Source organism: Sphaerodactylus townsendi, linkage group LG06 (assembly GCF_021028975.2).
Source record: "Sphaerodactylus townsendi isolate TG3544 linkage group LG06, MPM_Stown_v2.3, whole genome shotgun sequence".
In the NCBI taxonomy this organism is placed as follows: domain Eukaryota; kingdom Metazoa; phylum Chordata; class Lepidosauria; order Squamata; family Sphaerodactylidae; genus Sphaerodactylus; species Sphaerodactylus townsendi.
In genome coordinates, this window is record NC_059430.1 from 78,541,426 (window position 1) to 78,558,283 (window position 16,858).

A 16,858-nucleotide genomic window follows, 5' to 3' on the forward strand; every position below is an offset into this window, starting at 1 on the left:
TTCTATTCTCTTTTAGAAGAAAAAGCGTCTCATGAATTAAACAAATTTACTCAAGACCCAATTGATAAATATTTTCTTAAATGAACATAGCTATCAAGAAAATTCAATATCCACACAGCACAGACAGCCTGCTTTTCTAGAGCCACATGCCTCTGTGTATTCTTTGTGATAGCCAAAAGTTATTTCAGTACATCTTTACACCAGACACTCTTGAAGAAAACACATGCACACCCCATATGGGTAAAGATGAGATGCCAACTTCCAGATAGTAATTTTATTCTTGCCTCTCTTTTTTTTTGGCATGTTGAAATACATAAAAAGCACAGAGTGCCTCAAGTGTCTCATTTAACAGGAATCCATTCAAGCTTAAGGCTCACTTGTCTGCAATTTACACTTTTTTCACAGCCTGCAAAATTTTACCTGAGAATGAATACTTAATCTATAAAATGTGGGTGGGAAGCCTGTGAAAGATTTATATTTTTTTTAAAAGATGCTATTTTATCATGAACTTTTTAATCAAAATCTTTAAAAGGTAAAGGAGAATCCATTAGAAGTCAAACTGTCTTAACTGCTAATACATTGCTTTAACATAGTACTGTCCAATTCAACGACTCCACTTTTCCCTCAAAATAATTGCCAGATCTTCTCTTGATTTGTAAATGTACAGTTCACCCTTTTGTCACAGTTTCTTTATGAGGCTCTGTTCAGTTTAGCTTCTGTACTTAACCAAAGGGTAAGGGGTATAAATAATTACTCCCAATGGGTGATAAAGGTACTGCAGTTGTCAGTTACAAGCCACTTAGCTCTAGACAGTTCCATGTGATTTGAGTGATACAATTCCAAAGAAAACAAGTTTTACAAATCAGGTCTAGTGACTGTTCCCAAACTGGTAATCCCAGCATTTTAAAAAAAAGATATAGCTGTGCTACATGATGCAAAGAAAGAAAAACATTAAATGTATGTGTAGTAATTGCAATGATGCAGCAAGTACAGCCCTTTGGGGACTGTAAGTGTTCCCATCTCCCTTAATTTTAAAAAAAGTGATCAGAATCCATTATATGCCCCATTCAAATGATTAAAGACTGCAGAGAACTCCCTAAAGCATTGTGGCTGTAGCATGATCAGTAAGTAATTAAATCTACACTTTAAGACCCACACAAAAACCTCAATACAATGTATCATAAATTTAGCTTATGTGGGTTTGATGTCAATGGGACTTATCTATGCCGGATTGCACCCAAATAACACATATCTTTAGATGGCAATAGCATTAATTCATCACAAAACAACTTGGGAAATGGGGGCTTATAACTGGGTTTTCTAAATGTATATTCAAGTTGTCAATCTCACAAATACCAGCTTTCTGTTTCCCCTCCCCATGATCTAGCATTGCCTTCCTAAAAGAGAGAAAAGGGGATTCTGCTCCAAAGTGGTCTCAGTATCCAAGGAGCAGTTCACTGAAAACCCCTTCATAGCAGCCTTTCATAGGACAGATTAGTAATCATGACAATTATACCATTATTATCTTGACATGGCAACATGTAACATACACTCAAAGGCAACATAAAGGCATATAAAATCAACAAAACATGTTAAGAGAAAGGGGCTTTTAAAAAATCTGTAGAGGAAAAAGTTGAAGGAACCCATAAACTCCCCAGGAACGAAACCCAGGAACAAAACTTTTCAAAGACACGGATTCTGGATTATTTGTTAAACAGTTAAAGTAACATTCCACTGATGTTTTAAACCAGTCTTATTACATTCTACTGGAACTTACATAGTATCCAGAAAAATGAGGGGTAAATACTACACAGATCAGTTCCAGGTTTGTTTGTTTGTTTCAAAGAAGGGATGTAAGAAAGCAACAGTATGAGACATCTACTCTCAAAATTTTTGCAGAACTGAAATACATGCCAATAGGACTTGGTGTAACCTAATTCAGAGGAACTGTATTCCTATAAACGCAAGAAATTACCCAACTGCAACTAAAATAAAGTCTGCAGAGAACATCCTTCTTGAAAAACAAAACAAAAATATTGGTCAGGAGGCCTAAAACCAAAATGCACCATCCAGCCAAAGTTAAGCACCTTAAAATCTGCTGGACAGCAGTTTTGAGCTACTTCTCCATGGCAGCTTCAAAGTTTAGCCCTGCACTTGCTTCGTCTCATACTCCACACCCCCACCCATTTTAGCATTATAGTTTTTGCATTACAGTGATCTCTCTTCGAGTCCCCCTGAATACATAGACCTCATTAGAGAAAAAGGTCTGTAGTCCTTTTTGTTGAGAGATCTGTGGGGAATGGCATATTGCAAAAAAAGGTCTAGATACTTAGTTTTGTTTTTAAAATTTAGATCAAAGATGGGAATTCAGAAGAACTAGCAGATAGTTACTGCATTATAATAGTTTAGCAAAATGCAATCTTCCCATCCACTTGGCATACCATTTGGCTTTGATGGCAATGTTTCCAAAAAAAATTGTCCAAAAGCAGGTTTGGGAAAGAGTAATACAAAAATGGAAAGTAGTTAATTATGGGATGATATTGCTTGGGGGCTCCAAATACCCCCCCGCCAAAAACCCACTCCATGTTGAATGCCAAACTGGGAACAAAATCTCTGTGGGGAAGCAGCCAAACACATGTATAATCCCCCATCTGAAATAGATGGGATTTTTAAAGGTCGGATGATACCAACTGTGTACAATTGTATTTTGTAAGGCTCCTAAAGGTATTAGAGGTTTATCAACAATGAGTTTTTGATATTTTCAAAAGCTTCTGTATTGTTTGTTGTTTTTGTTTTTTTTAAAAAACTCTACGAAGTATAAAAGTCTTCCCGTAAGAAGAGGTCTTTCCAAATAACTATATAGGTGCTTAGCACCAAGAAGGATAAATTGATATATAGGCCCCTGTAATTTCCAACAGGAACAAAACTACCATGTTCTTTCCCTCATGGTTGTGGGCCAGGAGAGATCAAAGGTCACAATCCACTAGCAAACTCACTGAAATGGACTGCTGCATTCTTGCATAGGTCTGTTTCATTTCAGTGACACTTGCATATGGGAAGTTCCCCCAGCAGATTGTGTCTAACAATATTAAAGTTGATATTATCTGCATACTGTAATCATATTTATAAATATATCATTTACACATACTGATATGTGTCTGTGTAAATATATCAGGTACCTTACAATGGCCTCTATTTCTTTTATGCTGCACATTTCATTATGGTGGTGAATGACTGCTTCTTCATTTAAGTCACAGTTTGTATCGCATTTAACCTCAGTCCATTTGGTTACACTGTAACTCGGTATCAGGTGGTACATTGGGACAGAAACCCTTCACTGTTTTTTTCCAGCCTATGTTTACGTATGCTGTTCTTTGTCCCAACTTCTTGTAGTCTTCTGATTCAATGCTGAGGGTTTATGTCCATCAGTTTGTGAAGATAGCTCTGTGCAACAGGCATGGAGAGAATAAATTGCACTGTCCTTTGTCCTATCCTGTAGCAGCCATAGCCCATCAGTCCAAAAACTGTGGTCTTTATGACAAACTTGAGGATCTTACTTGCAGTTGATGGAGGAGGCACGCTGGAAAAATGAAGGGGGAAAATAGTTGACCTACTGGCCAGCTAGAGTGGAATAATATTCCTCACTTGCATTAAAAAGCACAGAAATGGCAGAACTTATCTTTATAATTTGGTGTTAAATCCATTATGTACAATACAGCACTTCTCACCTATTGATCAATATATTGTTCCATTAATACTGGTGCTAATGAAAAGGTTCATGAAATAACACCAAAGCTATGATCATTCTGTACTATTCTGCCCAGTTACCTGCTGGACAACACTGTACAGTAGTTAACTCAAACCAATTTACTGGTAATTACCAATTTCTGAAATTACCAATTTCTGGTAATCATTTTTAACTATCATCATGTATGGATCAGAAGACCTGAACAGGTATAATATTCAGCAGTATCTAACATCATTAATTTATGCTATAATCTGAATTCCAGATTTGAAATCCTACTTGTATTACAAGCAGGTCTTGTGGTGCACAAAAGTCTCCACAGAACATGAAACATGGTTAGGATAATGGCCAGAGGGGTGGCAGGACTGCAGAATCAACTGGAGCAGTTCCTGTGCACTTTTTCAAATGGAGCTCCCTTGCAAGGCACAGAGGGGAAGCACTTGAGAATGCAGAAGCTGCAAGGGACCTGGAGGGGGAGTGGAGTAGTCTCCCAGATACCTATTCCAGACTGTGCAAGAAGAAAGCCACTGAGGAGGAAGAAAAGGCTATCCATGATGCAAGGCCGCTGAAGACACGGGATGATGGTGATGGTCAAGCCAGATGAAAGGATGTCCCCCTCCACACACAAATGTCCAGGTGAACTTCATGGTGAATTAACCATGGCTCCTCATATAAATTAGTTCTGAACTGTATTTACTCGTGACACTGTCTATATTTACATATATTATTCTATAGTACAATTACCTCTACATGACCTTTTCCACAAACTTCACTGAAATCACTGTCCAGGGATTCTTTGTTACCCATCCCACAACTCTTTTTTCTCCAATACTTTTCAGAGTGCAAATCCCTAACATCTATTTGTATCAGGTGAAAGGAAACAGTCATTTTGAACTTTAAGCAACATTGGCCAAATAAAACAATAGCCAAAAGTGCACTATTCCTTAATCTTTACTTGCAGTGATTTGTTATGCCTAGGAAATCAACATGACTTTCTTTCTCAAAGTCTTATTAAAGAAACCTTGTTCAATTAAGGTCATTTTTTTTTGCATCAGCCAAATCATTTTGGAAATTTACCCCAATAGTTACAGTAATTACAGTAATATAAACCTATTCATTGGAATTTTATTCTACTGCCCCCTCCCCATACTAAGTGCAGAAACATGAACTTACAAAGAAAATGACACAACCTACCCGAGAGAGAATTACCTCATTATTTCCTGGATGTTCAAGTGGGTATTCCAGTTCTTTTCAATCCCAGGCACGTGACCCATGCCAACTACTCCAACTACAACTGAAGGGACACTTCTTCTAGGTTCAGCTAAAACCAAGGGAGAAACAAAAAAGGATCCCATTCATTTAACTCGTTAGCATGTAAATGCTCATGGCTTGCATCCAGCCAAGGATGAATGGAACAGAGTTTGTAGAAGGAATATTTTTGCCTTGCGCTACAGCTTCCCCAAACCTTTCCTTCCCACCAAAGGCTGCTGAAGGTTGGGGGACCCGTGGAATAACATGTGATGCAGTGTGTGTGTAGGGGGGAAGTGCCAGTAGGAATCTGCAGAATTGACACTCAGTTTTGTGAATTTGTGCTCCATTTGTCCAGGACACTGTGAGGTAGTAGTAATGGGGGGATTTCTATTCATTCCTCACTGCCATTGAAGTTCCCTGTGCTACTTCTTCCCACCTCCTGGGGTTACTCAACCCATAAGGTCATCAGGTAGGTGACAAAGATGTGTTCCATAAATATGCTTGTTCATGGCAGGTTGAAACCTGTTCACCAAAGTATTCATCTCTGTCAACTTATTACTATATCCTACTTTAAATCCAGTTCATGGATATACGGGCAGCAATGGAGGACAGTGAAAGTTTTTCTTTGTAGCTCCAGATGATCATTGTTATTGATTCCTTACTCCAACCTCCTAGTCATTATTTATGTTTTAATACTTTTTACATAAAGTATCACAGTATCTATCCAGGACTGAGAGTACCAATTAGTGATACACAGAAATGGTTCCAAAAGGGCAGAAGTGTAGTGCCAACGGGGCTGAATGGGGCGCAACACCCTGGGCAAAGCCTCGGCGGAGGCACGGCCAGGCTGCAGAGGAGACGGGGGGTACCACGGCAGGGGTGCAAGGTGCACGTGTGCCCTGGGCGGAGTTTCCCCTCACTCCGTCTCTGCCAAAGGGTCGGAGAAATCAAGATGCCCAAGCAAACAGGATTTCGTGTGAAAATCACCTGATCAGAACAGAGGCTTTTCAACAATAGCCTTTTCATTATGAATCTCTGCCTCCCCAGAAAGTCATGTTTTAGGAGATGAACAAAGCCATTTTTGGAAAAAAATAATGCAGTGAGTCTTTAGGAAGCAAGGATAGCTTTAATCAAAAACTGTTTTATGTACTTTGGCTACTGCTTTTAACAAGTGCCCTTAACTGATTTATCTATTAATGCTGACAGGGGATGGATGAACATACATGCCGTTTTACATTCATGGGCAGAGTCCCCACTCCAACAACAGAACTACAAACAAGTAATGCTGGAGGTCTGAAAAATAAAATAAACGTGGCGTGATGGCAGTCCAAATGATGCCTGGTGCTGCGCCAGTGCTCAACATCATTATCAGAAAGAAGACAAGTTGATAGTGATGATGGGGCCCCATCATCAGAACTGGAGAAGTGGGATAAGATTTCCCTTTCCCGATGAATCCTCATACATCCACCTCATGCCTACATCTACCTCATGCCTACACCTATTGACCATCTACGCATTCATTCTGATATTCACAATCTATACCCTTATTATGCATTTCAAGGTGCCATGGATTCAGCCCCATGTTGGGTGAATTCTGCCAGGAGGAAAATAACTAAAATTTGTGTCCTCCCTTTAAAGCAGTACTTCTAATGTGTATTGTTTTGTACAACGCTCATCTAATTTATCTTTAAATATTTTTAATCTTTAAATTTAACTGAGAAACAGACATCTTGTTTGAGAGGTGTGGAACTGAAGCTGACTCTCCAGTGGAGCTGAATTCAGATGCAGCGCTTCATAAAGTCCTCACTGACTTCTGGACCAAATCCAAATTGCTAGCTAAAGGATTACCTTCTGTATCACTCAAATTAATCTGCTGAGGCTGTCTCCTGGAAAAAGCAGCTGAGGTCAGATTTCAGTAGAAAGTGCTGTCAAACTAGTTTCAGTACTTGCACAGGCTAGTTTGGGTTTCCTTCAAGGTAGCACAGTTTATAGGATCATCACTGGAAAATGCATCTCTCATTTGTACATGTCCACATACCTTCAGAAACACGAGGTAGTTCTGTTCGCCTAGCTGCTTGCTTCAGCATGTAAGTCAAGTAAATGTCTCTTTCTGAGACAATCGTTCGATGCAGATCAGGAAACTCCCCAATCATTTCTGCCATCATTTGCTCCAGTAAATCCTTTTGCTTACATTTTTCCACATCATCTTTACTGAAACAAAGAGTCTCAATGTCCACAGCATGTTCTCAAAGATGAAAATAAATGTAAAAACACTGGCTTGTTTCCATGGATAATAGGATTTCCACCTGCAGAGCTCAACTTTCTCGCTTCTCTTTTCCAGCTGCAGCTGAAAAATTGGCCCCTTCAATGTTATTTCTTGGCTGCTGCAGGGGAAGAAATCCTTTCAGCCATGGAAACAGGTTGGATACAACCTGATGATTCCAAAAGAGCTCCAAACTCTGAAATATCCCAACAGTCTCTGTGCTAAGAAATAGAAATATCACCTAAGTTGGATTTTGTATAAACATAGGCCTGTTACGCATGAACACCTGCTGCGCAATGGGGGAAAATGTCTGTCGCAGCAAGATTTCTTGTACGGACGTTTTCCCTCCAGCCCCACTTTCACTTTCTAGTCTCCCAGCAGCAAATGAGACCACTTCTAGCACAAATTTAATTTTGCTTCGCTGCCAGAGTGGGCAGATTTTCCAGTGAGCACAACTTTGCACCAGACCCCTTCCCTCCATCCACAGCCAGCCTGTCTAGCTCCACCCTCCCCATTCCTCACACTGCCATCCATTCCTTCACCCTTGTCCCATTCCACATTGCCTGCTCCTTCCTGATTGTCTAATGTTCATTTCGATATATAGATATAACAATGTATTTTTTGCAAAGAACAGCACAAGCAGGGTCTGTTTCTGGTTCCAGCCCACCTCCCCCACTTTGCTTCTGCCCTGATGATTGGGAGGGCTTTTTAAAACATTTTTTTCCAGACAAGCCTCTTTGGGACTACTTGGGACTACTGAGTATTATGAGATCTGTGCCTTTAAGAGGGGCAGAGTTAGGAGAAACAGAGGCTTGCTGGGATTAGCTGTGGGGTGGGGGAGAAGGGAGGACTGGGCTGCCTCCTTACATGTAAACAGAGAAATGTGAAGAGACCACACTTCAGTCCCTCCGCGCTGCTAAAAGGTAAGTGTTCCATGAGTAATAAGCCATAGTTAAGATCAATGTTCCAACACCCGGCTATAAAAGAGATCTTTATTTTCATACTTCTTTACTCCCATGGTGTGGCATTGTGTGGAAATACATTGTTACAAAAATCCAACCCAGTTAGTGCATATTCAAAATAATACAGATTAGTTATTTGTTTATATATTTAACACAGTTGTACATTTTAAAACACAATTATTATTTAGTCTGTTTCCTAAGGCAGACAGTTAAGTCTTGCTATTATGACAATGTCTCACTTTGTATAATTAATTCCTTGATCCTATGATATGGTGATGTGGAGAGATTATTTCAATTTGTAACATCTCTCTATAGAGGTTACAAAACTTCCAACTCCAGACTATATGTGAACAGATAATAAGTTATTCAGGTGAAGCAGAAAGGTACAGTCTAATATATCAGCTAAGATTCTAGAAACTTACTGACCAGTGTGTATTTGCTTCATGCACAATTCTTCCAATAGAATTTGATCAAAGGAAATGGGGAAGGGTAGGAAAAGTTAATAATTTAACTACCACCAAACAAAAATTAAAGTTAGTTTGTACTCTCAAACCCTCTCCCCCCTTTCTCTCCCTCTCTCCCTCCCTCCCTCTCTCTCTATATATGATATCTGTCAGTTGTAAGGAGAGAAAGTGTTCCTTAACCATGGAAAGGTAATTTATAAGATAATAATTTTTTTACATTTGTCAAATGCCTTTCTACATCAATTTATAATATACAAACATTAGAATAAAAAAACTCAAAAAATCTGGTTTGGAAGCACTGTGATGTGCTATGTCTGTTCCTTGTACATAGTGGTGCTGAAGTCTAGCACAGAATTTGCCCTCCAAGGAAATCAGTTTTCATTTTTTTAAAAGTCAGAAAGATAGCTAAGAGACCTATTTGGCAGTCAGTTCTGCTGAACATGCAAGATTTAAAAAAAAAAGAGTTCTCAGCCTACTAGTGGGCAGGATGTGAAGATGAGTAAAAGCACAGAAAACATGTTCCAGTTATATCACGCCAATTCTGTGGAGGGAGGTTTAGACTTGCTGCCGGTTACAGCTGTGGTGCAGCCAACATAATTCAAGTCAAGAAACAAAGAAGAAGATGCAGACTACTTTGACTAGGCGATAAAAGTTTTGTTTAACCACTGTTCTACTAAATTGGCTTATAGTGTTCTGACTCTGTTCAGTGCCAAGGCATATTGTCAAAATGTACCTTACTTGCTTATCTTCTGTACAGAACGTAAGGTGCACAGTCATTATTGAAGAATAAACTTTTTATTACTATTAAAAGAGGACACAGTCTACCTTTAGAAGAAATCTGCTAAAGCCAAAATCTTTAGCCAGAAATGAACCACACACACCAGGGGGAGAGGTGTGTGTGGTGTTAAGGCTGACCCTTAAGGCATTCATGCCATCATTTGTATGCAAACAGGCATAATCACGAGATATATCCAGCTAAATCATCAAGATGACATTCAACCCCAAGATTACTGTCTTCATAGTTAGTGCAGATTAACAGAAAAGTTGTAATATTTAGACAAACTAAGAAAAATTAGTTTAACCCCATAAGTGTAACTCTCTAGTAGATCCATGCTGATTATGGAACAGTTAGGCGGAGAAGCATGGAGAGATTGTCTGAGAGGCAATTTAGGAAAAAAATCTGATGGTGAGAGAACCATACAGAGACAACTGCAAGCAGAGACAGTGAGGGAAGGCAGCAATTAAGAAGAAGAAGAGTTGGATTTATATCCCCCCTTTCTCTCCTGTAAGGAGACTCAAAGAGGCTTACAAACTCCTTTTCCTTCCCTCCTCACAACAAACACCCTGTGAGGTAGGTGGGGCTGAGAGAGCTCTGAAGAACTATAACTAGCCCAGGGGTAGGGAACCTTTAACACTCAAAGAGCCATTTGGACCCGGGAAAAGAAAACACTTGGAGCCGCAAATAATTTTTGACATTTAAAATAAAGATAACACTGTATATATTGGGGTTTTTTACCTTTTACTTCGTTCATTCTGAGAAGCACATGGATGCGTCCGCAAGGATGGGGCCAGCGGCTCGGCCTTGCTGGCCGCCGGGAAAGCGCCCACCCTGCTTGAACGGGGCGGGCGAGAGGGGAAGCCCGCGGCGCGGTCCAGCCGACCACGGGCAGTTGGTGTGCCTGCCCTGCTGCCTGCAGGGCGGGCAAGGATGAAGCCGGTGGCTTGGCCTTGCCAGCCGCTGGGAAAGTGCCCACCCCGCTCCAACTGGGCAAGCGAGAGGGGAAGCCCGCGGTGCGGCTCAGCCGACTACGGGCAGTTGGTGCGCCTGCCCTGCTACCTGCAGGGCGGGCAAGGATGGGGTCGGGGGCTCTGCTCGTGGAGCCGCAGTGCAAGGGCAGAAGAGCCGCATGCGGCTCTCGAGCCGCAGGTTCCCTACCCCTGAACTAGCCCAAGGTCAACCAGCTGGCATGCTTTGGAATGCACAAGCTAATCTAGTTCACCAGATAAGCTTCCGCAGCTCAAGTGCCCAAGCGGGGAATCAAACCCGGTACTCCAGATTAGAGTGCACCTGGTCTTAACCACTATACAACGCTGGTGTACCTTCTGATTCATCTGCAGCCCATATGGGTTCCAAAGGTGGACCCAGAATTACACTTGGAGGTCTTACTGTCAAACTACAATATTTTGAGGGAGAAGACTCTGCATACTGTTCTTCATGTTATCTGTGGGATATGTGTATTATGCATGTGATACAGACCATGGGAGAGGGGCAGAATCAATTTTTTATTTTGAACCTTCAGGATTTTGTCTCCTTTTGTTTTATTTGTTAGAGACAAAAGTAAATTTGTATCCTCTAGATTTTTTTACACTCCTTGAGAAATAACTTTTCCTCTATTTTTGTATGGATAAATCACACCACAAACTCTGATCTGTATTTAGTGATCCAAGGTAGGACAATATTTTCAACAGTTTCCTGCCATTTTAGATTGTATGTAGCAGTGACAAGACTATTAGGCGATCCAAATTTACACTGCATAGCCACAGGATCTTGAACTGAAATGTCCATCTGAAGCTATTTGTGAAATTCTAGATTCTTTCCATGCTGTAAGATTCAGTAACTAACAAGATTTTTATAGGAATTTCTTATTTCATAGGTAAGCTGGCATCTGCATCTATACGTTACTGAAAGTACTAGAGAAGATCTCCCTAAATTATGCATTGTATTTAACATAATAAAACAAACTACAGTCACGTTAAATTTATTTCTATCTGCAGTCAGTGTTCATCGTTTAAACAACAGTGCCCATCTTGACTAACCATAACACCATATATCCCCATATCAACTGTGCAGTTCCACGCTAGATTTCCCTGCCTGGAATGAACTGCACTGACTTTTACACTTAAAACTGAGACTGTCATTGTCTCATCAACTGTTCAGAAGGCTAAAGATATCAACTTTTAGACAATGTTATTGTAGTGGTTGTTGGACTAAGATCTGGAAGATCCAGGTTTGAAGCCTTACTGTTCCAAGCAAATTTGTCAGACAACCGTGCATTCTCAGTCTAATCTACCTTTCAGTGTCTCCTCCATAAATGGGAGAAGAGAATGATGTAAGCCCTTTGGAGAGACAGGATAGAAATAAAATAATCTGTCTCTCTTTTTTATCATTCCTTTTTTTTTACATCTAATCTCAAAAAAGTTCTGAAGAACTTGAAAAGTTATATACTACTGTATGTCATTTTGGTCTTAATAAAAAGGTTTGATATGGCTTTTGTTTTGAGAGTTTTCTTTGGACTAATGTAGCTACATTATTCCCTTATATAAAGCAGTGGTGCAGCCGCACTTGGAGTACTGTGTTCAGTTCTTGTTGCCACATCTCAAAAAGGATATCAAAGAGATAGAAAAAGTGCAGAGAAGGGCAACGAGGATGATTGAAGGACTGGAGCACCTTCCTTATGAGGAGAGGCTGCAGCGTTTGGGACTCTTTAGTTTGGAGAGGAGACGTCTGAAGGGGGATATGATTGAAGTCTATAAAATTATGCATGGGATAGAAAATGTTGACAGAGAGAAAATTTTCTCTCTTTCTCACAATACTAGAACCAGGGGGCATCCATTGAAAATGCTGGGGGGGAAGAATTAGGACTAATAAAAGGAAACACTTCTCCATGCAATGTGTGATTGGTGTTTGGAATATGCTGCCACAGGAGGTGGTGATGGCCACTAACCTGGATAGCTGTAAAAGGGGCTTGGATAAATTTATGGAGGAGAAGTCGATTTATGGCTACCAATCTTGATCCTCTTTGATCTGAGATTGCAAATGCCTTAGCAGACCAGGTGCTCGGGAGCAAAAGCCGCAGAAGGCCATTGCTCTCACATCCTGCATGTGAGCTCCCAAAGGCACCTGGTGGGCCACTGCGAGTAGCAGAGAGCTGGACTAGATGGACTCTTGCCTGATCCAGCTGGCTTGTTCTTATGTTCTTATGTACACCGCCCAGAGCCCTTTGGGGGTTGGGCGGTCTATCAAGACTAATAAATAATAATAATAATAATTCTTGGAACTTTAGTTATAGCCTTCCCTTGAGAATTAAGGCAGATTACATGATCTAAAGCAAAACCTAGTCTGCTGCAATCATGTTCTCTAAAGGAAATATTTCCTTCATATATTCGTACACATTAATGCTATTAACATTGACAAATATTAGTGAGGAAAACTGTGGAAGAGGATACTTCCTTGTTAAGGTAGTTTCAGAGAGTAGCCATGTTGGTCTGTGGTAGATTAGAGGCCAGTAGCACTTTACAGACAAACAAGATGTTGTTGGTCTCTTAAGATGCTACTGCACTTGAATCTAGTTTTTTCAAGTTAAGAGATGCTCTAGAAACCTACGACCAATCTATTGTGACCACACACTATGAAACGATCATTTTCTCACACCTGAAAAGTTCTGTTGGAATGCCATTTCAGTCAAGGAATGTGTACCTCATTTGATGTGGGCCACCTGGACTGGCACTCAGCAGGCCAACTGGTGATGTTATTCTACTCTATTGTGGCCCATTCAATTGTCTAAATCTTATGTAGGGGCTTGTTGGCTCCCAGGTAAGCATATGGGTTGTGTGAAAAGAATGTGAGTTAGTCTGGGGAGATAACTGAAAACCTGCTGAAGAGATGCAATGGAGACATTTTCCATGGGGGTGGTATAAGTCAGGATGCTATCCCTTAATCCAGAAACAGCTGAGAAGGGGTGCTCATTCCAGAACAGGGCCACTGTCCTTTAGCTACACTCAACACATTTTTGCACTGCTGCAGTCTACATCTTGTTCCTTATTTCAGGTCAACAAACGTAAATTTGTTCCACAATCATTCCTGCATTAGTCTCTCCTCTGTAAGGAACTTCATTTCTTTTATACAGCTCTTCCTGTTTCATTGGCATCATGCGCATGGCTTATAAAAAATAGTTCTGCTTTCCAGATGTTCCCTCAGCCTGTTGTACAAAGTTTCTAAGGGTTACATACTATTTCCTTTTTCCTGTCAACCTGCTTCGGAAATGTTCTCCAGCCTCCCACCCCCATTTTTATTTCCTTCCCCACAATTCCATGACTCGCTTTGAGATGTTAACGCCTGCTATCTCAACTTGAATTCAAATATTTCTCCCTATTATTTCCTTCATTTACATTCTGCTCAGCCTCTTCCTCGCTCTTCACCCTCCAACTGACATTTATTACAGCCAAATATGAATGCAGAGCTTTTTAAAAAAACAAAAAGGATTGATTTTGCTGTATAATCATGTACCACATATTTCTCTCCTCTAGTTCCTAGCCTAACCATGAACAGGGAACCAATTGAACCAATGGAGGAATGATAATATCATTATTTTTGTTAAATAAATTATATTCATTTAACCCATTAGTCATGTAAGATAATTAAGAGGGGAGGGCAGCCACGGCCTGCCCAGTGCCGCCCCCTAGCGCACTGCAGGAGGCAGCGCGCCGGGCAGGGAAAACCCCTCTGCCCGATGGAGCAGACAGCCGCCTGCTCCATAGGGCAGAGGGGGGATGGTGGCTGCGGCCTGACCGGTGCCGCCACATCTTGCACTGCGGGAGGCAGCGGCGCCAGGCAGGGAAATCCCCTCTGCCCGATGGAGCAGAGATCAAGGATCCATTTTGGGACCAGTGCTCTTTAACCTATTCATAAATGACCTGGAAGCAGGGGTGGGTAGCACTGTGGCCATGGTTGCAGATGATACCAAATTATGTAGGGTGGTGAGAACTGCAAAGGATTGCGAAGAGCTCCAAGCGGACCTTGATAAATTAGGTGAGTGGGCTAAGAAATGGCAAATGCAGTTCAATACCCTCTGCCCGATGGAGTGGGGAAGAGGGGGGATGGTGGCTGCAGCCTGCCTGGTGCCGCTGCCTCTCGCGCTGCAGGAGGCAACAGTACCGGGCAGGGAAACACCCTCTGCCCGATGGAGTGGGGCAGAGGGGAGATAGCAGCTGTGGGGATGGCAGAGGGGAGATGGCAGCTGCTCTGGAGGGACATGCCCACACTGCCCTCCGACCTCCAGGGGTTGAAGGGTAGATTGGGGTTGTCCCTCCAGAGCAATGCTGGAAGAAGTGAGTGGAGGGGACGTGAAAAGCGGCACCCTCACGCACAGAGCCACCTCCAGTTCAGCCCCTCCACTCACCTTTCCTTCCAGCGCTGCTCTGGAGGGCTGGAGGGACACGCCCACGCTGCCCTCCGACCTCTAGGCCACACGGAGCCACAATATAAGGCTGAAACAGCCGCAGGTTGCAGACCCCTGTTCTAGCAGAACAAGAAATACACAGGTTGCAAGCAATTCTGTGCAGACCAAGAGTTTCCACTAAAGATCAGGGGTCTCCCTTTATGAAAAATAAGGAGCACATTTCTGGCCTTCATAGTTCCAAAGATGTTTAAAATGGGATGACAGAGAAAAAAAGAGACAGAACACGAGAAAAAAGAAAGCTGTAACTATATGACAATAAAACAGAGAGAGAGACACACAGAACTATATGATGATAAAACAAAAAGAGAGAGTGAAAGGTTAAATAGTATTGGGGGAAGTGCTTACATTCATTGGCACAAATCTGGATCTGCTGATCCTGAAGGCAGCATTTGGGGAAAGGGTCAGTAGGAGAAATGGTCAGCATTTGGGGAAAGGATCAGCAGGAGAGCTTTCTTCCTCCTACTGATTTTTACTCTTGACACTTTGGATGCAAGCTATTGTATTAATTGCAAAGACCTTAAAAATAACAATGATTTTTAAACAGTAAACACATTTTGAAACAAGACTGTCAAAAAGAAATTACAAAGCTGCATTATTCTGACCTATGTTTTTAAGAATACTGTGCAAATAATGCTAAATATGTGTGCTTTAAATAGGAAATTTTGGTCATAGTTCTCTCTCTCTGCCCTTAGCACCAGACATGCTACCATTCTGGGATGTCTGAGAGAAAGGCAGGTGTATAAATATTTCAAACCAACGTTTAAATAAAGACAGGAATCCTAGTGTGAACCAAACACCATAAGTGGCACCAAATGCAAAAGCCCTCACTCTCAGAGGAAAGAATTCATGGATGCTACAAATCTAAGCATCCAACCTTTCCAAAAAGTTGGCCATTTAGGCTGGAGAGATCTGATCTTCCTACCTGATTGGGTCTGAGAGGAAACACAGGCCCCAGGCAAGCTTGACTTTTTGCCAGAAAGAAAGCGCAGCAATGGCTCTCTTGAATGTGACTGGGATTGGTCTATCTCCAAGATGAAACTTGCAGAAAGGTACTTTGCTAGCCTGAAAGAAGCATATTACCAATTACATTAGCATTCTATATGGATGGTCACACACATGCTGTTACATAACGCGATCATATTCTAACTATATGGTAAAACAATTTAGAATTGGATCTCTTGAGCAATTTCTCTTCAAACTTACGACCTGTACAACAGTGTAAATCAGATTTTTTTCTGTTTTATGATTTCAATCTATTGAAATCTCTAATGCATCATTATATTTCTATAAGAACCCAAATTAATATCTGAAGGCTCTGATTCCCTAAAACCTCATCACCTTCTGGAATGCTCCAATGGAAGAAGAGGCATTCAGCTGAATGAAGTGTGTAGATTTAATAGTTGGGAATGGTCTACAATGAGATAGAAGCTGACCCAATTTATTTAACATTCCCTTCAGCTACAAAACCCACCACATAAAATTTAGCTCCTTTACTGTGGTCATTAACTGTTCTTGCTGAAAAAATGCAGAAAATACACATAGAAACTAGAATATTGGATTTCTGACAGCTGTTTTGATTAGATTTCAGATGTTGTTTCAGGTTTGAAGGTGTCATACCGCTTTCTTGAGTGACAGCCACTTGCCATTCAGTTAGCATTTTTATCTCATAATAAGACATAGCAACTGCCTTTTTTTTCTTTTTGAACACTCACCTCTTTGAAAGCCTCCCTGAACTCTCCTCCAGGAGCCATTCCCAGCTGCTCTGTGATGTGTGCTGACACCTTCAGCAGAAGCATTTGCATTAATCCAGACATGAGGCCATTCTAATGAAGGAGGAGGGGGAAAGAGAGAAAGCATTTCAGAAAAGAGCAGCAGTGGTGTAGTGGTTAAGAGCAGATGCATTCTAATCTCGAGGAACCGGACTTGATTTCCTG

General features: G+C 41.2%; 1 protein-coding gene across 2 annotated transcripts in view; it reads right to left on the minus strand.

The window, feature by feature from the left end:
- Nucleotides 1-259: 259 nt before the first annotated feature.
- The window catches only part of TRABD (TraB domain containing), a 49,043-nt gene continuing 32,444 nt past the window's right edge, over nucleotides 260-16,858 (minus strand). Inside the window, exons 6-10 of one of the 2 annotated variants that reach the window (XM_048499712.1) lie at nucleotides 16,637-16,747; nucleotides 15,847-15,986; nucleotides 7,035-7,207; nucleotides 4,955-5,066; nucleotides 260-3,580 (exon numbers count right to left, since the gene is read on the minus strand). In XM_048499712.1, coding sequence (XP_048355669.1) covers nucleotides 3,403-3,580; nucleotides 4,955-5,066; nucleotides 7,035-7,207; nucleotides 15,847-15,986; nucleotides 16,637-16,747 — 714 coding nt within the window. In that variant the 3' untranslated portion in view covers nucleotides 260-3,402. Of the gene's footprint in view, nucleotides 3,581-4,939; nucleotides 5,067-7,034; nucleotides 7,208-15,846; nucleotides 15,987-16,636; nucleotides 16,748-16,858 lie in introns of both variants that reach the window. The other variant, XM_048499713.1, reaches the window with a different exon arrangement.